At 44.7% G+C, this 21697-nt stretch overlaps 1 protein-coding gene across 1 annotated transcript; it reads left to right on the top strand.

Annotated features, from left to right (window-relative positions):
* The first annotated feature begins 11091 nt into the window (after positions 1–11091).
* CNRIP1 (cannabinoid receptor interacting protein 1) lies at positions 11092–18330 on the top strand. The gene is made up of 3 exons (XM_040058483.2): positions 11092–11455; positions 12117–12261; positions 16861–18330. Exons 1-3 carry the CDS (start codon positions 11277–11279, stop codon positions 17023–17025), a joined length of 489 nt encoding a protein of 162 aa, XP_039914417.1. The 5' UTR covers positions 11092–11276; the 3' UTR covers positions 17026–18330.
* Positions 18331–21697: the final 3367 nt, after the last annotated feature.

Raw genomic sequence — 21697 nt, 5'->3', positions numbered from 1 at the left:
GGACAACCCCACACAAGACTCACAAACAGGGGCTCACAGAAACTCTCCAACACCATTTGCTGTTGCTCCCGCTGCCAGGGCCCCGAGAACTTCTGGGTCCCCTTCTTTGTCACGTGCTTGTCGGTGACTTGGAGAAGACAAGGTTATGTTCACTTTTCTGAGCAGGAGCTGAAACCAAACAGAGAAGCACAAATGAGACAAAAATCCTCTTCCCCCACCCTCTAGGGTCCCAAGTCAGGAGAACCAACAGAACTCAACAGTTCTGGAGGAAGGCAAAAATCCAGGTAGACTTTCAGCTCATGTAGAGGAAGAGCTTCTCCTTCCCACTCCTGGGGAAGAACTATGGAAACAGGAGAGCCAAGGCCCCAAATCAGCTTGGTCTGCACAGCAGGTTTTCTTCCATTGCCCCTGGCAGACAGAAGAGATGGGCCCTGCCCATCCCCACAGCACACTGCTCTCACTACAGTACATCCCATGATCAGCACCCACCCAGCCCTTCCAAATCCAAAACCCAGCACCACTGCCAATGGGCTGCCTCACACACTACAGGTTTCTCCAACCGCTGTCACACCTGAACACCTTGGACTCCTCAGGTACTGAGGGACTTGGAGCAGAAACAAGCTCAGCAGTATAAGAATTCTATAGAATAAGAATAATATATAAGAATAAGAATAATATATAAGAATAAGAATAATATATAATATATTCTATAAATAAGAATAATAAATTAATTCTTTTGCCAATTCCTGTAAGAAGCTAATTTTCAACTGTTTATTGCATGAAAGCAAAGTTAAATAAACCAGCTCTGAGGAAAAAAACAACAGCAACTATCACAAACTCCATTGGGAAACTCCTTCAGGCTGAGCCTAAATCATCTGTGTCCCCAGGCATGGAAAAGAAAAACACAAATAAATGAGTCCCGCCTCCAACAGTGCAGGAAGAACAAAGACAGGACAGCACAGATGCAAACAGCTGTGGGAAAACTCCCCCAAGTTGCTACGTTCCAGTCCTACCTTCCTACAAGATTCAAAACAAAGCACGGTTTTCATCTAAAACTCACAGGACCAAATTTCTGTCAATATTCCATGCAGCACAGGCCCCAGGATGTGGATTGGACAGGAGAAGTGTTTGGCAAGGGGGCAGAGGCAGCAGCAAAGACACAGACACCAGCTTCAGGAATCCAGCCTCATCCACCAGAGCTCAAAGCAGCAAAGAACTCCAAACAACAAAGCCCTGCAATGCCCCTCACCATTGCTACCAAAGAGAGCAGCACCACAGGGACTGAGACACAGCACCAGGGACCCTGAGACTTCACCATCCTCCAGAGCCACAGCCCATGAGCTGGGAACCCCCTGTCCCAGCCAAGCACTGGACAGCCTCTCCCACGACTGGGAATTCCCACGGGTGCGTCCACCCGCAGGCAAAGAGGCTTCCGACTGTGCTGGGACAGGGCCCAGCTTGGACAATTGGGTGCCAGCAACAGGCTGACACAACATCCAGTGAGGCAACAGCCGGGCTCAGCTTCCTCGTGGATTGGGCCCAAAGCCTGGCCAGGGCTTCAGGAGCAATCCAGGAGTTCCCTTGGACCGTGGACTCCCCAACAAGACCATATGTCTGATTTCATGGTCCTGTCCAGCTTCTCAGGTACAGAAAGGACAATACTTTTCCAACTCCATTTGCGGCTTCTCCCTCTCTCTCTGAAGCTCTGCCTCAGCTCTTGTCCTACCCTTACAAGTCACCTCAAGAGAAGGAAAAAAAAGGACAATTATTACTACTCACTCGGGCCACAGACTTTACATTCACTACTGGGTTCAGCCTTCTGGAAAGAGAAGCAAAGTTCAGCCTCCTGGGGCTGATCTGTCCATTCCCTGGGCTGCTCTCACAAACCCTTCAACCACTCTGCCAAAGCCACAGAGCTACAGGAGAGCAGTCCTTAGCTACAGTCACTTCTCCTAACACGCATTTCCCATTACATATCCTGAGCAATCCAAGCGCTGATTTTACACTTCCAGAAGTGTGACCCAAGATCCCACGCACACAAGCACACCAAATTCCCACCGTGTGCCAAGAACCTACAGGGCACTTTGGATGTATCCTTAAGTACAAAGCACAAGAAGAAAAACCCAATCTTGCTCTGTGAAAACAAACAGTGAAAACTGCAGGAAGTTCTTCCATAGAACAGAAGACACATACCTTTGACCCAGGCAGGTAATGAACTGCAGGAGGGGACCACCTGGCAGAAGAACGCTGACCAGCCAAACACAGAGCACAGAACCAGGGGCTGCCTGAGGGCCTTCAGGCAAGCATGCTGGATTGAAGGTAAAGCAGCAGGAGGAATGAACTCTCCACAAATACATGGTGGGAAATTCCAAGTCAGAGCTACAATTGAACAGGAAAATTACAAGCAAGACAATAGCACAGAAACACTGGCTTAAACCAGACTACGACCTGACATGCTGTTGCTCAGGGTGCTGCTTCTCTCTCATTCACTCCACTGTGTGACCACACCACAATGCTGAGTCACCATTCCCTGCAAGCTTTTCAGTCTGCAACTTCCATCCCTCAGGAGGAGCCTGAATTAACAAAAACACCCCAATGTGCCCTGCCCGAAGCACATACACAGCAACACCACCTGGAAAGGGAACAAAACTTCACAGCTCCCGCCCCAAACACGAACCCTGGCCAGAACCACAGACGCAGCAAAAATGTACAGGTTAGAGGAATGAGGGCAGGAAAGGCTCTGTCTCCTGTTCCTTGCCCAACAGGCTCCAATTCCACACTGCAAGTAGGAGTCAGGGCTTTCACTGCAGAAGCCTGAAGAGCCAACATAATTCTGGTCTATAAAGGAGCTTCCCAAAGCAATTATCTGGCCCAGCAGAGAGCAAAACCCTCTGCACTCTACCAGAGCCACAGGAAACCCAAACCAAGGGTAGAAGCTGATGCAGAAGACACAAAAAGCACGACTTCAGCCCTATAATGACCAGGAAAAAGCCAAGCTGCAGCAGGTCTTGCCTCCTGGGGGGAGGCAACAGCCCCCCAGCATGAAACACAGCTTCAGCTGGGGCCACCCAACATCGGCCCTGCACCACACCACACGCCCAAACATATTGACTCCAACACAGTTCAAACAACTGAGTTAAACCACGTGCTTACCTCGTTAAACAGCACAATGGAGGAGAAGGCCATCACACACCAAAGGCACAGCCACAAACACTGACTCCCACCAGCCCTTAGAAATGCCCCCCCCGGCTCGTGATTGGCCGATGCACAGAGGCGCTCGCAGCGCTGATTGGGCCGTGCGCCCAGGGCCCCCCGCCCCGCCCCCCACAGGTGCACGGCGTCCCCGCCCCAGAGCTCCTGGAGCCTCAGGTGGAGCTGCAGCACTGCCCGACCGCCGGCAGGGGGCGCTGCCGGAACCCTGGGACAGCCCCAACACACCTGCAGGCGAAAACCCCTTTCTGCCACTCTTAACAAATTGACTGGAGCCACTGCTTCAACTCCATCATAACTATTTAAACATTGTTTCAAGAATCCCAGGGGACCCAGGGCTTGGAACTCTCAGCGATTGCTCAGCTTGGCTATTTCAAAGATTTCCCCACCCAGGAAACCGAACGCTCCCAGCCCCTCATAGCACATCTGCTACAAAGCCGATTCAAACCTTGCACACACAGATGACACGAGGCTGCTGCGAGTCCTCTATGGGCGGCAGCAGCAGCTCCCGGGGACGTGAATTGCACCCCTGGCTCCCAGCTGGCTCAGGGTGGGAGCGGGGGGGTAAGTGGGGACGGCGGAGAGGGGGACTGCTCTGCCCTGCACGCCACAGCATAAGTGATCAAAAATGAGACTTGCCCTTGATGTGGCCTAAGGGGTCACATCCTGGCCATCTCTGGATCCATAACTTACTCAAAAATCCCTCTGCCCCCGGCAAGTCCTCACCCAGCGCCCCACTTAGCTCTGGGATGTCTGGGGATCAGAATCCGGAATGGGAGCGAAGGAAGGCCGCCTTGCCCCCTGGCAAAGTCCTACTGTCACCGGGCTGGTGTCTCTTTGTCAGCTACAATAAAGAAAACCAAACATCAAAGCATGAGCCTCGCAGCACATTGCCCAAAACCTGACAATTCCAATTCTGCTACTCACCATCTCCTAAGAATATACAGAAGAAAGTGGGGTTATATGGGAGGCAATAAGAGGCTGCTTCACGGTATCTTGAAGCAGCCTCTTGTGTTCTTCCAAGCACAAGATTCCAGGTCAGTTTTACAGATAAGGTCATTCAGAAAAGTGTTAATTGACCCCAGGGTGACTCCATCTGTCACCTCTGCCAAGATCCCCAAACAGGGACTCTTTTCACAGACAAATTCACAAATTCCTGTTCTCCATGTGATTCCCTGTCTCAGCCTTTACTCTGGAGGAAGTCTTACTCAGAAGTCTGACAAGGTCTGTGACAGAGGACCAGAGGGTTAGCAGAGCCCTCAGAGACTTTTTCTAGACATTCCTCACTGATGTCTATTCAGTGGTATTCCCACAGATGAGACCCCACTCCTTCCTTACTTGTCTGTATCAATGCTTCACTATCCCAACTGCTCGGTGTTTCTCCTAGCTGCCTGAATGAAGATCCTTTCTCAACTAGTTGCTGCTCAAATGACACCTCCAGTCTCTCTGCAGGCAGAGCACCTGTTTCTGGTTGAACAGTTTGTAGGGCATTCTGTCCAAGGCATACCTTTTTGTGATGATTTCATCTATCGCTAAGTTATTTGGGGTTTCTAAAACCTGCAGCCCCAGTACATTGTTCCTTTGCTCGTGTAAATCGTACTGTTGCAAGGATCTTGCTGCTATTAAAGGCACTAGTTGCTGATGAGGCCAATCATCCCTCAGTTTGCAAATCAAAGACTTCATATAGCCTCTGGATTTGAAGCATACTTGAATTCAACAAACAGGTTTTAAAATTATTAGACACGGAAAGTCACCCCAAACTAATGAATCGTCATGGTCCTTGGAACAAAAAGTAAAAATTCACTGCTAAAAAGTGATCAAAATGCTGTCTAAGATTTACAGTACAAAATTTGCCTACCAGGTCCAGGACTTGGAATGAACTGAAGATGATCTGGATTCCCACAGCAGAGATGATCTAACTGGATTTCTGAGTTATATTTCTGTGAAGGTTCCATTCATCTCCCATAAGACTTAAAAGGATGTTTGAAGGACTGAGGAGCTTGTAGACTCCTCCTGTATAATGCCTTTTTTGGCCACTAATTCTTTTTTGCTTTACAAAGGTGAATTGTTTCCTTCCCTTTCATTTCAGTGGTTTAATCTTCAGGAAAACAAAAACAAAACAAAAAACCCCCACTCAACGCGCTTTTTTTTTTTTTTTTTTTTTTTTTTTTTTTCCTTCTTTTTTTTTCTTTCCCTTTCTCCAATTAGATAAACCAAAAAATACAGGTCACAGACAACAGCAACTCTTGAAGTGTAATTTGGAAGTTATATTATCCCATTATTATCTACCTTGAGGACAAAACGCTTCTGAGCTTAGAGCTGTGATTAAAGGCTGAGAACAGGATCACAGTTAGCTCTTACTTCTGTCTCTACTTTGTTTGCCCCACCTTGGGTCTGAGGAAGGGAAGCCCCATTCCCAGCTGGAAGAGCTCATGGGGAGCAAAGACAGAAGAACGTGCCAACACCTTCCTCCCTGCAGGCATCCTTTCTACAGGTTTTCCTGCTTGCCTGCTCCTGCTGACTCAGTGTTTGTGCTGAATCAGGATGACAGGGCCCTGCACGATAAATTGATGCTATGAGATGACCAGGGATAGGTACTCTTCAATAGAATATCTATATGTCCCTGTACTAAAAAGTGCTTTAATGAAAACAGAAAAGGATGCTGACTCCAGAATTTCACAAAAGCTCATTTTTCTCACTTACCTGCATGAAAAGCCTTTGGAGGTATGAAATGTAAATCTAAACACAGTGGCACCTAGCCAAAGGCTCCAGAATTTACCATTACTACCTATGCTACTCCGTGTTAAAACACAAAATAAATTCCATCTAATGTTGGCTGAAGGCAATGGTTTTTATGGCACTTCTCTATGTTGTTTCTGTTTCATCTTCAAGGCTCAGCTGGTCTTTTGGCCTTTCACTGTACAAGTCTGGTACAATCCTTTTCTTTACTGCTGAGGTTTGGTTTCATTTATCACACACCACCACAGGGAAATCAGCACTCCATCTCCCCCCAGACAAAATGTGCTGAATCATTCACGTGAGGCAAAATTGTCCTTACACACACAAAGCAAGGAGTGTGGACTGTGCGTGTGGATCTTTTGTCCAGCTATTCCTAAAGAGCAGCACCAGGCATTAGAGAGAGGAAAAGCTGTATTTCTTTTACCTCTCCACAAAGGGGAGGAAGAGCTCTGTGAGAAAGGGAAGATAATCTTCTATAACTTACCACGTGCTCTCCATTTCTGTCTCAAGTAGGTAAAGGTGCATGATGTCAGATGAGCAGAATTTGTCACAATACCACAATCTGCAGCAGAGCTGAATATCTTAGCTCAGTTTATTCTTGTGCAGGAGAACTTGCTGCTGTACTTCTGTAGAAAGTTCTGCTTCATTTCTGCTACTTCTGAATATGAGCTCCTACAAGAATTGAGGGGGGGGAAAAAAGTGATCAACCGCATTTATCAGAGCAAGAGATCTACCTGAGGGACTAAATATACCAAAAACTGGAACCATGTAGCAGCTGCAAGGAAGGCAAGAAAGATTCTGTTACACCAGCTTCCTTGCTCCACAAGCCCTCGCAGAGAGGGCTCTAACATGTTTTCTGCACTCTAAATGCCATGAGCCCACCTGATCTGCAGCAAAACACAAGACCTCTCCATTAATACATGTCACCACAGCAAATCAAGCTATGTTTGCAAGGGAAATTATAACAAGTGTTATATGTTCAAAATTACTGTCTGTACAGGGAAAATGATACACATAAGTGGTTTCCGAACAAGGCTACTTTCAGTGCACAAGAGACTGTGGCTTTGCATGTCCTTCTTGAAAAGAAACTCCAAACCACAACATTTCCAAACGTAGCGTTGTGTTAAGAAATTAATCAAAGAGGGGCAAGCGTAAAAAGGCTAAGGCTAATATAGGCATTACATGTCACCTTAGAATCTAAATGCTGTGGTTTGGCCATCTTAAATGAACCATCTTGCTCTACCTCAAGGTTCATTTTACTTATTCGATGATTGTTGAGCTTTGCAGCAGGCTTGATGCATTAGTGATAAGGACTGCATAAATGTTAATACTTGCAGGCTTATGCAGTTGACATATTATAATGCCTAGAGAGGTCATATTGAGTAGATGCAATCAAGAGACCAAACACATTTCTCCAGAATCTTTTCTAGATAATTTAGACCAGCATAAAGCATAGGTCATGGGTCATCTACATGCTGTCTCATGGCTTTTACTGAACACATCTACCCTCACCTGTCCCCTACAGTAGTTCCCCATCAGTGATACTTGCAGGTTATGTTGATGCAGCAGGGAAGGTCTATACAGCATAAGAAAGAAGTCTCGGATGATGTAGCCTGTATGTAGCTCACACATCTTGTAGGATGTGTGAGACTTTCACAGCCTTAGGAAGAAAAAGAGGAATAGAACTGCTGGCTACAGCTGACTCACCACTTTGAAAGCACCGAGGCATTTGCCAGGGCATAGGTGAGAGCACCAATCTTCTTACCCCAAGGGAAGGGAATTAACTTAATGTACCTTGCTGACTCCACACAGCAGACTGGGAATGAAAAGATCTGAAGGACTGAAATAAACCAAACAAAAACACAGACACACACACACACAAAACCAAACAAACAACCAGAAAAACAGTTTTGCAGTTCAGGAAGACATTAAATATTATAGCCCCAGCCCTCCAATGTAGATGTAGACAATGGAGGAATTGACACAACTTTATCTTTTTGTTCCCAGAAGGAAATTGCTGCTGTGACTTAAGAGAAACAGGACTTTGTCTTAAGTCTATGATGATTCATTTAGCTTTGAATCTTGTAAGTGTCAGCACGTTTCCTCTGTGCTCCTGGTATAACCACACCAAATCCTTCTTCCTTCAGATATTTTGCTCCCTACAGAATATCAAGCCATTAACATCAGGTGATGCAGCAGCCTGAGATCTGGGACCCATAGGAAATGCCCATGGGGGTAGAAGGGCCTGGATTTCTCTAGCCAGGGTCCATCCCACAGCATCAGGCACCTCCATCCAGATGAGCTGAGGTCAAGCCAGGTATTTAACACTCAGGATGAGGTCAAGGGCATCTATGGCTGGATATGTCAGTGGCAGAGCTGGAAAACAGCCACCCTAAGTGTAATTCAGGAAGGTCATGAAAACCAGGACTGAGCTAAAACTGAGCCTGTGTGCAGCCCCAAGCGAGGCTGGCCAGGGCCATTGAGGTGGGCAGCAACAAAACTAATCTCCCAGATGGATTCAGCAAAGGTAACGCCTTCCCTTGATCTATACTGATAAAGGGCATCTGGTGGGATGAGATAAGTAAATGTATGAACACAAGGAAGTTATCAGTCAAAAGGAGGTCATTGCCTGAACAAAATTTTTTTTTCTTCATAAATGTTCTACCCTCACCATGCTACACTTGTATATAGTAGGACAGTTACTATGCATACACATTCCATAATATGATGCTTTTTTAGTTTTCCCTCACGTTTGCCCAGTACTGGTCAGGGATAAAGTCCCTGAGTCTGAGCTGTGTCCATAGAAAGATAATCATTCAGGCAGAAATAATACAGGGAAAAAAACCCTCGTTATAGATCTGACCTCTCGTGTACTTGGGAAGCTAATTGCAATCAATGTCTTCAGCCACACACAATTTACTACAGCATGATATGTCTGGCCCATGAAGCAAGTCAACCTGATCCCTGACAATGGCCATTACCCTTCACACACCACTTTAAGTGATACTGTCAGATTCCCCACAGGTTAGGCCTCTGTAATTTCATACTGAATTACATTTAAACTTACAGAAGGGGGGATTTACTGCGGGCAAAACTTCCCACAAGCCTCAAAGTGCAGCGGTTTCTACAGAACGCAATGCAAAATTAGATTTCTCTTGCAGTGGGGAAAAGAGATAAGGAGAAATGCACTGGGGGTGGGTGCTGTTTGTTTATTTTTGTTTTGGTTGTTTAGTATTTTTGCAGAGATGCAGGATAATATCCTGCCCCTATATTTGTGGAAACCTGAATGTCTGAACACATTATGAAGCCTTTATTGAGCTGGAACCCAAAGCAAGGGATATCCGGTAGGATTTTTGGGGTTTTGTTTAGTTTGTTTTTTGGGTATTTTTTCCCCAGAGGTTTTCAGCAGAATGCATTATTTTGCTTGAAGTTCATAATAAAATTAAATCACTGAGTAACTTGCATGTGTAAGGAAATGCAGTTGGGCAATGTTGTTTCTACCATTCAGCTTAGTTTACATTACATCACCACACGTACATCCCAGCCTTAAAAAACCAAAGAACTGCTTAGGTCCAGTGCAACATGGACCCATGAAATTCTCCTGACAAAACAATTAACTGCCAAAATGTCCAAGCAAAAAATATATTTGTGGCCCAAAGCTTGTGTCAGACTTGAGGATGCTACAGTTTTAACAGCAAACAAGAACAAATTAAAAAAAAAAAAAAAAAAAAAAAAAAAAAAAAAAAAAAAGAGAAAAGAGGCACAAACCTGTTTGGGTTAAAAGTAATCTCTGTTACATGGGAATGTGACAGGCTGAGAGTTGAATTATGGTACGTTGTGCAGTTTCAAAGACCTTTTTTCTTGAACAAAGAGCGCCAGCCATATGTAAACAGTAGTATTAAACCTAAAGACGTGAGATTCTCATCTTACAGCACAATTACAGTGTATGGGGTATTTTCTATTTAAATAAGAGGATTGCAATGAAGTGATTAAAATAATCCCAAGAGAAACCTTAGCCTGCTGATGTTGACTGTTGACCTTAGAGAGCAAGAAAGAGAATGTGACTCTGACAGTCAAGAAAGTGACCCTCAGTCCAGGCATGGCGACTCAACAAAACCTTTTGCTGCACTGGGAGAGAGAAAAGCCAGAAAACCACGGCTTTGCTGCCTGCCCTCCCCTCTCTTGGGAAGCTCTGGCTCCTCCAAGCCACCACACAGATGTTTCAGCCCATCCCAGAGGGCTCCATCAACCCTCAGAAGGCATTTCCTGGGTGGGGAATCGGAGGGTGATTTGGGGGCTCCCCCCAGCTGAGGGAGCTATGGACATGGGCGTGAAGATTTCGAAGGAATGTGCTGCATGAACTTTCCTGATCACTCAAAATCTATTCATAAGAGGAGACAAAAATTTAGGGTAATTTAAGGGCATCAGGGGTGCTTTGAGGGGCTCTCCTCAAGTGAGGGGATCGGGGGGTGCTTTGGGGTTTTCCCTCAGGTGAGGGGATCAGGGGATGCTTTGGGGGCTTCCCTCAGGTAAGGGAGCCATGGACAAAGGCATGAAGATTTCGAAGGAATGTGCTGCACGAATTTACCTGATCACTCAGAACCTATTCATAAGAGGAAACAACAATTTAGGGTAATTTAAGGGAATCGGGGGTGATTTGGGGGGGGCTCTCTCTAGGTGAGGGGATCAGGGGTGCTTTGGAGGCTTCCCTCAGGTGAGGGGGAGATGGAAAAGGGAGTGAAGCTTTTGAAGGAATGCGCTGCACGACTTTACCCGATCACTCAGAATCTATTCATAAGAGCAGACGACAATTTAAGGGAATTTAAGGGCATCATTCCAGGGGTGCTCTGGGGCTCCCCTCGGCCAGCCCGCCCTGCCCGCGCCGCTGTCCGCGCCCGTGGTGCTGAACGCCGGCGCCCGGGCCCGGCTCCGCTCTCCTTTCCTCCGGGACGAGCTGCGAGATTAAGGCTGCGGTAATCGGGGCCGGATTAACTCCCTGGAAACCGGCTGCAATCTGAGCAGCTGAAAATGCCCCCCAAACGGGGATATGGGGCGGGGGTGATGAAAGTGGAGGCGGGGGGGAAGAAGGGGGGAGGGGGAAAAAGCATCAAGCGCCCAGATGCTACGCCGCGGTTAGTGGGAGGGAAAATAAATAATCAAGCGTCTCATCCGCCGCTTTTGGGAAGGGCTGGCCTGGCTGGGATCCGACAGCCCCTCCTCTTCCTTCTCCGTCCTCCTCTTCCTCTCCCTCGCTCCCGGCCAGCCGCCTTTCCTCGGAGGGGGCGAGACGCGCTCAGAGCCCTCAGGGGCCCCCCCGGCATCAAGCGATGGGCGACATCCCCGGCCTCGTGAAAATCAGCGTCTCCCTCAAAATCCAGCCCAACGACGGGGCCGTGTATTTCAAGGTGGACGGGCAGCGCTTCGGCCAGAACCGCACCATCAAGCTGCTGACGGGGGCCAAGTACAAGATCGAGGTGTCCCTCCGACCCGGCACCGTGCAGGCCACGTAAGTGCGGCCGTCCCCCCTCAGGGCGGCTCCCCCGGCCCTGCCCTCCCCTCCGTCCCCGCTGCTTTTATTTTTAGACGTTTAATGTTTTTTCCTGGCAGGCTGACAGCGCGGGGTTTCCGTGATTTCTCCCTTCCCCGCCCTTTCTACTTCGGTGGCCCCGTTTCTGGGTCCCTGGCCAGCTGTTCCCAGCGCTCTGCCGGGGGAGATGCCGCGTTTGGGAGTCGCTGACTTCCCTCTCCCTCCCCACCTTCTCCCGGAGCTTTTTCAAGCCCAGTTCCTTTTCTCCCTCCTTCCCCGTGGTTTTCGCTGGAGGAAGAAACCCCTCCTACACAATGCCCAAGCCTCGCTGCGGCGTGGAAAAGCGGAGACGGGGAAAGCAGACAGCTCTGGGTGGAGAGGCAGCCCCGCAGAAGGGATTCGATTAACCTCGCCCTGTCCATTCGAAATCAGATCCCTGCCTCTCCTTGCTGCTCCTTCCCTGGGTGGCTGCAGAGCCCTGACATATTTCAGGAGCCCCAATGAGTCAGCAGCACATGCAGGTCTGCTAGAATCCCTGAAGCTTTTCCCCAGCACAGGCTGCAAAAACCCACGTGCTGTCTCCACACTGCCAAGGAAGGGGGAATTCGGGGCTGAAAGGCTGGATCCCGTCTCTTTGTAGGACCATGGGCATCGGCGGTGTTAATGTCCCGCTGGAAGAAACGTCACGGGACGCACAAGTGGCCAATTACACAGGGATCTACGACACAGAAGGGGTGCCCCACACCAAGAGTGGGGAGAGACAGCCCATCCAAGTCAACATGCAGGTACGTGGTTCTCCAGGTCTGGCACGAGAGGACAAGGGAGGGCAGCAGAGGGTTCACTTCCCAGAGAGAGCGTGGTGAAATATTCCGGGACAAAGTCTGATCACAGAAGTCTGCTGCCTTCCTCTTTGCTTTGTGGCAGTAAGGTTGCTGGCCAGAACATGGCTGGAAAATACAAGTCCTGCTGCCTTCTCTCCCAAGAAGACAGCAAGGAAGAAGTAGGAGGTTTTCTAGAGACCTGCTAAATCTTCTGGGGCGCTGCAGCAGAAAGAATTGTGAGCTGAACCCCCCCCACCCCTTCTATAGGACATACTTTATATATCAGGCAGCTCCCACTGAGGTTCTAGAGGCTAGAAATCCACTCCCTTGGCATACAGGAATTTTGCCTGGCAGCACCTTTTTTTTTTTTTTTTTGGCGCAGAGCACACCCCAAGCACAAGGGGTGACTCCTCTCCCCTTCCATCTGTCACCTTCAGCATGCATGAGAACAACACCCCAGGCTGTCTTCTCTCTTTTCCCATGTTTCCACTACCTGCATCCACAAACCCAAATTCATATTTAAGTGGCTCCCCGCTCCAGTCTTAGAGAGGCTCCGTGGCCCCAAAGTGAGATGACAAAAAGCTCCAGCCCACAAGGCAGCAGAGCTGACAGAAGACATGAAGAGCAGCAGGCAGATTTCCACAGCACTCTTTGGGTGGTATGCTCAGTGTGCAGGGGGAGATTTGATTTGTTTTGGTAGTTTGTTTTTTTTTTTTTTTTTTCTTCTCCCGGTTTTAGTTGTGAGAGATTCCTGCTGTTTATTCCATGTTTTCTGTACCACAGAAAGAAATCTGGGCAGTAAGCCATCTCCATCTGAAGCTCTCTCTTAAGAGTCTGTTCCAGCTTATACAAGCCCACCAGGTTTCAGCATTTTATGACATTTGCTTACTGCACACAAGAATTCATATTGCTCTTCAGTATTTTTTTTTTTTTTTCTGGAATCATAGTTTAGTATAGTAATCCCCTTCTGAATAAGAACTGTAACATCTCCATTTGGTGTTTCTAATAATTACAGTGTGCCTAACTTAATTTTAGAGACCCACATCATATTACTATTTCATTATCTTAGGTTAGTAAGACTAATATGGAGTATTACATTAATCACTTTTATAAACAGCCACCTCCTTTCAACACCCAGGAAAACCAAACACAGGTTTCTTTCACAACAAGCTGAACACAGCTGCTAGATGCCACTGTTGATCACTGCAGTTACATTTCACCGTATACCAGAAGGAGAAAGGACAGCATTCCCAAAAACACATCTGCTTTGACCAAGGCATCCCTATTTTGCTGGTCACTTTTACCCTTAACTGCAGCACTGATTTGTACTCTGAAAATCTAGAAGTTTAACTTTTCCTTTGGAGAGAACCGAGTCAAATCACAAATGAAATGTAAGGAGGGTCTGATTTTCAGTTACAAGCTCTGACATGGTTTGTTGCAGCATCAGAATGACTAGCCACAATACTTGCCCAAAGAGTTGCTTTTAAAGATCAGATCCTGGAATATTAACCATGAAGCTAATAGGGTTTTCAAGCATTAAGCAGGACCTCAATTCCTTTTAGGAACTGATCTTGATATATAGGTTCATCAGCACAGACTTAGATACCCATAATTGATACTTTTAAGTATTAAACATAGGCATCTCCACAGGGATTTATATGCTGAACTCATCATTTAGCTGCTTAGCTAAGCAGAGTTGCAACAGATTTAGGGAACAAACCTCACATACCCCACAGTCTGAAAACTGCTTTGAATACCTACTTCCTGAATCTTCAAAACTGAGCTTACTGCAAACAGCTTTAAATTTTCCTGCTTCCTTCAACTATGAGGAACTCCTGCCTCCACTTCCTTTTCTAGAACAGACAGAATCCCAATGGATCTTATGGTGGGGTAAGGACACTGTTTAAGGCATAAAAACTGAATTCACATTAGAAATAGATTGTGAGATCAGTCCTGCAGTCAACAACTAGTCTGATACTGCCCATCTAGTGTCTGAACGATTTAAGGTCCATAAAGGTGCATAAGAAATTCTTTCCTCTCTGCTTTGAAACTTTAAACAAATAATTCTTTGTGTTGCTGCTTTAATTGGTTAGTAGACATCTGACACAGGACAGCCAGAGTTTCCACATGTCAATCAGCAGTCCTGTCTCTGAATTCCAGAATCTGAATATTTGTTTCTGTTACCTGATTGCTCAGTCAAGCGCGCTGTCCAGAAACTGCTAAGCTGTCTGGCAAACGGTGCAAACTAACTTAGGAGCCTGTCTTTGGGCCTCATTTTATTCTTGATCAGACTAGTCTAAGATAGAACAAAGCAGCTAGAACTGTAGCCACAGCAATAGCTGTCAAATCATCTCAGCATGCAAATGTAGATGGAGTGATTAAGTAACTATTTACCCCTCTAGCACCAGAGGATAGAGAAGAGCAGACAGGGGAATACACTTAGCCTGAAGCCTGATCTGCAAAGAGCAGGGCTATTCTTCCTCCCTGGGGATGCCCATATACAAGCTCAGTGGAGGAGCCAGGATTCAGCTGCAGCAGCCAGGGGGATTCAGGGAAGCTCTGAGGATGCAGAACGTTCATTACGCCACAGAGTTTCTGCATGTGCCAAGCACTGGGCTGGGGGAGGCACAGAGTAGTAGAAAAGTTCTGCAATTAATTTTTCGCTTCTCCTAGAAAAACCCACAGCAGTAGAACTACTCAGGGTAGCTCAGCAAGCTGGGTCATTGAAGGAAAGTTAAATTTGCTTTCTTCATCTGTCTTTTTGAAAATCAGATCCTTCACACATTAATGAAATGAAATGCTGCTCTTGTGTCACATCACCTTCTACAAACGTTATTACAAATGCCTTTTCTTCCTTAGTTTCCAAACTGAGGGTGGCTGATGCTCCTCTCTGACAAGTTTTGTGCACAGTAATATCCAATGTGCTTAACCTTTACTATCTTGCATTATGAGTATATCAGGACTACTATCAAAGATGACTGATTAAAAAAAAATGCCTTAATTAAGATTTTAGTTGCTAGGAGAGATAAACTAGCCAGTACATCTGATTCTTTCTTAGTCAAAGGAAGTGACAGAAATATAAATAATATAAATAATATAATAGTAGAGGTAATATAAATAATTTCAGTTACTCCTTTTAGGTAACACTTGTAACTGGAGCCGAATAAAACCCCTCCACTTACAGCACACAGCAACTTCTGCTATTGTCAAGGCTAAATTTAACTTACCACGGTGGGTGAGGGGGAAGGTTTAAAGTAATGTCTGTTACACAGCAGCACCTTACAAACCACACCTTGAATTAAAAAAAAAAAAAAAAAACAACAAAACCAACAAAACAACAATGTCCTTCTGAAAAATCTGAATACAGAAGACTCTGCTGGTAAATCAGGAACAATTTCTCTGTGAAAGGGCTTTCATACTGACTTTGCAAGTGTGATTATAGCAAGCAGATGAACAAAGATCAGCTCCCAGGCACGTGATAGGAATGGAAAACAGTCAAGTGAAGAAGCTGTCATTAAAGTGAGTGATGGAAATACTTAAAGGGAAAAAATACTGAAGAATGGTGCCACTCAGTAACGCTAAACTCACTATTTAGCATCTTCTAACAACGTAACACAATCAACAAGCCATACTGGCTTGGGACCAGTGGCAATACATACAGGCTTCACACCCACACTTGAGATTCTCTGCAATGCCTCGAGGCATAGGAACTCCAATTTTCCATTACCATTAAAACTGAAATCATAATTTATGCTTGAAAGCCTCACTGAGGTTTTTCTGATGTTGTACAGGTGTCCAGCAGTGGCTTAGAGAGAAAACCCCCTTTCTTTTACAGAACTTACTATAACCATAGTCTCATTCACTACAAAGCTGTGTGCACAGACAATTTAAAGTCAATGTCTCACTACCTATTAGACACTGATCTACTGAACATGCTGATTATCTCTTTACTAGCTCCTATTGCTCAGCTGCGCTATCACAGTCCAACTAGCAGTTACAGATATGCACACAGAACTTCTCCTGCTTAAGCCTCATTTAAAATGTGGAATAGAATCCCAGGAAAGCAGTAAGCGGTGCAAGACCTGCACATCTCAGTCAAGACACTGCAAACACAAGACTCCAAAATACAGAAACATTAAAGGTTTCAGAGTGAGCAAAAGAAGAATCTCCCCAGTCCCCACTGCAGCCTCTAGTTATGGCATAAAGTGATGGCACATTATCTACAGTAGATGTAAGCTGTGTCATCTCAAGAAAGATTATGGCTTTGACTCCTGTTGTTAGTAACATTTATCCATATGGCAACTTGAATGTTTTTACTCCCAGATGTGAGTGCAAGAGGATAGTACATGCAGAAACCCATCATTCATGTTTTATCTATGGCTACACACAAAATACTTTCTGATTGCTAGAGCAGGTTTTACATGTCTTCGATTTATTGAACTGAGGAACAATAATCCTTATTCCAGGTGTTTCCTGCAGTTTCACACGTGTTATTTCTCAGGATGAGCGAGAAACCAACAGAATAATCAGCTCACTAACACTGGTATTCCCTCTTCCTCACAGTTTAATGACATTGGCGTTTTTGAGACAGTCTGGCAAGTCAAATTCTACAACTACCACAAGCGGGATCATTGCCAATGGGGAAACAGCTTTGGCAGTATTGAGTACGAGTGCAAACCAAACGAAACACGCAGCCTCATGTGGATCAATAAAGAGACCTTCCACTGAAGGGATGGGAAGCCAATACTGCTGGACAATCTCCCTAAAGAAAAATCTACCTTTTTAAACCAGCAAGAAGCCTTAACAAAGGCATACTGTAACACTGCTTCGTCCATAAGGTTCCAACTACTACATTGTGTATACAGGTGGTGCCACGAAAATGTTTGCCTATTACCGTATTTTATGTTTACCATGGCATCTGCAACGTTCATTATCTGTCACCCTGAGAATACTGAAAGCTTCATGGTAAAGGATATCTGATAGCTGGGTAGGAAGTCATATCATAATACTGTTGTAAGTATTTGGATTATTCTGACTAGATGTAACAACTTTTGTGAAGTGTTTTGCTTCATTGCTTAGAATTTGGATTAACATCACATTGGTGATTTCTGTATTTGCATTTGTGTTTGCTCCCAAATCGGTGTGTTCCTTCCAGCGTTTTGACGTACTGTCCTCCCAGTGGACACCAAAATTTAAAAATATGGTTATTTGTAGGTTTAGCTAAATGGCAGCTAATGCACTGTTGGTATCGTGCTTTCATACCAAGGAATTTGGGAACTCATTCTTCATTTTGTTAAGTGCTGTAAGATATTCTGTGAAGTTTGCTAATTTACCACATCTCTTTTTTGTTAAGTTTCCCAGTCTTTGAAATAGCATTCTCTTTTTTGTTAAGTTTCCCAGTCTTTGAAATAGCATTAGGAAATGGTATAAAACATGATGAAGGAAGAGCAATAAATCACTTGCGTTATATCCAAGACATCCAAAAACATGGCTAAGACCTATCTTAAGATCATATAGTATCCTTGAGAGATACAGCAGCCATACTTAATTTAGTTCTTAGAGTAAAAATTCCGATATTAAATTCCATTTTTATTTTAATGGCACATTACTGAAATCAGTTAAATCTTACAAAATCAACATTTTCAAGCCTGACCACCGTATTGATTGACAAGATTTCTGACCAACAAACACTCAGTAGTGTGAAAGGCACAGATCCCAGTGCACGTTTATACATGCACTGCACTCTTTCAAATAAAGATAAGCATGTAAGCATTTGCATAGTTATAACTAAAGGTGCTTCATAAACACTAGACCAGTGTTTAACAGAAACAGACAAAACAAAGCAGACATATCTTTTATTCCAGTAAAGACAGGGAAGCAAGGAAACAATGACACTTGTCCCCTCCTCAGCTTGGGTTGAAGTGAGCTGTCAGTTCCTGCATATCTGTTATTTCCTTTGTGAATAATTTGTAAATTGTGTATGTAAATGGTAAACATGACTTTTGATCTTCGTAATAAAGGACCTAAACAATTTCTTCTCTACTATGGCCATCTAAATGAGCTGAAAACACGGTATTAAAAAAAAAAAAAAAGGCAGTGGTTTTAGAGAATCATACAGAAGAGGCTATGTAGCCAGTGCTTTCTCAGAATGCAGTCCAAAGTACCTTATGTCCTTCACCCAAAGCCAGTGTTTCCAGGAAACACAGATCCAGTGTGCTCAAATGTAGGTGGTTAATGTGGTAACACTCAGTAGAGCTTATTAATGTGCAGTTACTTCCGGTAATTATAGTGTGAAAAGTAAAGATTCAGGACAGAATTGAATTGGCAAAGAAATATTTTCTGCCTCTGAATTATTAATCAAAAGGCTTTACCTGTTGCAGATTTCTACAGGCAAAAGAACTGACAGCGGCACCGATGTAGTGCACCACTGGAATGGTGAGCTAGCCAGCTGCATCTCCACTCTAAGACAACATTATGTGGGCAAATTTTACTGAATGAAAATCTAGAAATAATCTTCTTTCCTAGACTTTTCCTAGAAAGTATTCTTCAAATGAAGAAAATTGACCACATTCAAATCTGCACTTCAGACAGAAGTGCTATTGCCAGCATTTTAGCAGCAGTTTCCAGATAACATGCTTTAATGATTCTAGACTTCCATCTGTGAATCAGTTCTGGCTCTACATTGCTAGAAAAAAATATTTTATTCTGCAATTATTTGCATACTTTGGTTTATTTTGTTTGTACATATGAACACATATGTACACTGGCAAGAAATACCTGTGACACAAATTCACAAACTTCAGCCCTAGTAAAAAACAAGTAAGACCCACAGTGTCCTAGCTCTCCAGCATGTAGGAAATGCTGCAAGGAATAAATCCAGCTGATCCCAGCACAGGAGGGATGTTATTCTCAGCCAGCTGGAAGTACACCCTTCCTAAAGCAAATTCTCATGCCCACATTAATGCCAAATTAGGGCATCTCTTCTCTTACAACCTAGCAGGTGCTGTAGCAATTCAGTTCAGAGAATGCTCAAGAAAAAGGCTGCAGATGCAACAAGTTGCTTTGAAAAGGAAGGAGAGAACACCAAGAGCAACGGTGTTGTACATGCCCCATATCCTAAGACTGAACATTGCTGCCCAGGATTGCAGCACCCCTTTCATAGGCAGCAGCAGGGATAGAGAAGGATGAGAATTGGTTAATTACTTCTCTGGGGAGGGTGTAAATGGCGTTTATCAGCTCTTACATCCTTCTCCCCCGGGTGAGGTTTAAGCATATGGAAATGCAATTTGCATTATTCTTAAATAAAAGATAATTCACGCGATGTTGGTCGAGTATCCCTACCACCAGCTCTGATACTCCACACATGTAAAGCAAAATAGTCCCATCAACCTCCCCTTGCTCATCAAGTGCATTGCTAACAAAGTAAACATTTGCTCCTAGAGTAAAGGAGACCCAAGGCTTCAGCAGTTCCCTGGAAATCAATGTTTTGAATTCCTTTCATCCAGGAAAACTCTGTTGAATATTCATAGAATTTGAGTCACTACGAAACTGTTGCTGTGACAGTTTGATGCATTATTCAATCAGCAGCATTTAAATCTCCAGACAAGTTTGTTCTTTACACAGCTTTTTCTAAAGAGTATTTCCATTTTTATACAGAACTCCATAGTTCAGGACACAATACACTACAATTAAATATATATGTCAAAAAATGCTGACAGCGGTTCAATCCAAATCACAAAGCACTCATAGCTGGAGGTTTTATAAATGAGAGACTTCAAGATTTTTTGTCATGAAGTGTCCAGCTGTCATTTTCATAAGAAAAATGAAACATTCCAAATCTCTGTGTCACATCTGTATTTAGAGGTAGCAGATAGCTCTTTGATACTGCTGAGTAACAGGATTCAAAAGAAAGTTATTAGCCATGATTATTACAGTTGTGATCCTGCATAGGGCTTGTATTTGATCATTAGATTTTGCACAACGCTTTGTGTTTAGTGCAGCTACTACAGGCTTTGGTATCTCCTACCATCTGACTGTATGTGAAACAGAAATAATACACCTCAAGTCTCCATGCTCTGCTTTCATATGGTAAAGAGGTTTGACTGGCTTCAGCTGAAGCTCTCCATAGGTTTGCAAATGCAACGACCCTCACTGATTCCAGACTAGCAAAGACTCAAAAGACCTCATTTATAAAATCCTTTGTATAAAAGATGTGAACAGAACTTCTACACAATAACGGTGTAAGTTTTGTAATACAAGGCTTTTGCACACCAGCAGAGGTCCTTTTTCACTCGGTTAAGAGCACTGCCTTCACTTACTATGTAAAATTTTGATGTATGTGCGGTGTGCTCCATTCTTCTAAAGCCTCATGCAAAGCTTTGATTAAATATGTTGTAAGTGTTCTCCTCTTTCTGAGATCTGAAACAAATGCTATGACTTTCAAAATTCAAAGCAGTGAGCATCGCCTTAACAGCTACATCAATCCTGAAGCACAAAGCAGCAGCAGAATGAGTCTTACAACATCCATGTTTTCCCTTAACTCTGCAAAGCTCACAAGTGATGACTTGCAAAGTCCCCTTTAGCGTAGCTCATCCAGACCTTCGGCCAGGAGACACACACTCCTGCCCCCAGGCCTTCCCTGCTGCATGCTTGGCAGCTTTCACCAGCATTCCTTGGACTGCTTCCTTTTCCCCCCCTCCCTGATACCAGGATTTAAAGCTTCAAATGCCTACTAGCCTTGGCTTTCAGCCTTGGGAAGACAAGGTGGCATCAAGCTAGGAAGAGACAAACCAGTTCTCTCAGCATCACTTCCCTGTCTCTACCATAAAGTTTTGTGAGTTCTCCCACTGCAGTCATTGGAGTTTGTAATCTTTTGACCCACAGTGAATTGCACTATGAGCACGTAGACACAAATGGATCTGCATTGGAGACACAGCTTAAAGGCAATGACAGGCAGCCTCTCCATCAACTTTTATGCTAAAAAATATTAAATATAAGAAAATAATTCACAGCAGCACGTCTGCATTGACCAAGTGTAATGCTCTGATATTCTGTTTGCCCTCACTCAGACAAACTTGAGTCTTGATGCTGCTATCCATGCACAAGTGCTTTGCATGCTCTCTGTAACACCTTTGCTTCCCTCCCCCAGAGAACAGGCACTCCTAACTTGCTTTATCGCAATAGTGAGGAACAGCCTGGTATCCCATCTGGGATCTGCAGCCTTTGAACAGTCCTGGGAGAAGAAGTAATAAACCAAAAGTGGATCAATGATGAAGGCAAGAACTACATGACTGTGCTGGTGGTTAACTGGGCCTTCTGCTCCTTCTCAGCACAGCAAAGACAAGCTTGGGAGCCTGCTGTTGCTGACTGTGACAACACTGCCAGTAATAACCACGTGAAA

Source organism: Hirundo rustica, chromosome 3 (assembly GCF_015227805.2).
Source record: "Hirundo rustica isolate bHirRus1 chromosome 3, bHirRus1.pri.v3, whole genome shotgun sequence".
Lineage (NCBI taxonomy): Eukaryota > Metazoa > Chordata > Aves > Passeriformes > Hirundinidae > Hirundo > Hirundo rustica.
Note: the sequence above shows the minus strand (reverse complement) of the source record. Positions and strands in the feature narration are given on the sequence as shown.

What these genes read in the sequence shown, in the direction of transcription:
- CNRIP1 (XM_040058483.2), top strand. Translation starts at nt 11,277, where the DNA reads ATGGGCGACATCCCCGGCCTCGTGAAAATCAGCGTCTCCCTCAAAATC. An exon ending in CCCGGCACCGTGCAGGCCAC is followed by an intron (nt 11,456 to 12,116) that starts GTAAGTGCGGCC and finishes GTCTCTTTGTAG; the next exon opens with GACCATGGGCATCGGCGGTG. An exon ending in CCATCCAAGTCAACATGCAG is followed by an intron (nt 12,262 to 16,860) that starts GTACGTGGTTCT and finishes TCTTCCTCACAG; the next exon opens with TTTAATGACATTGGCGTTTT.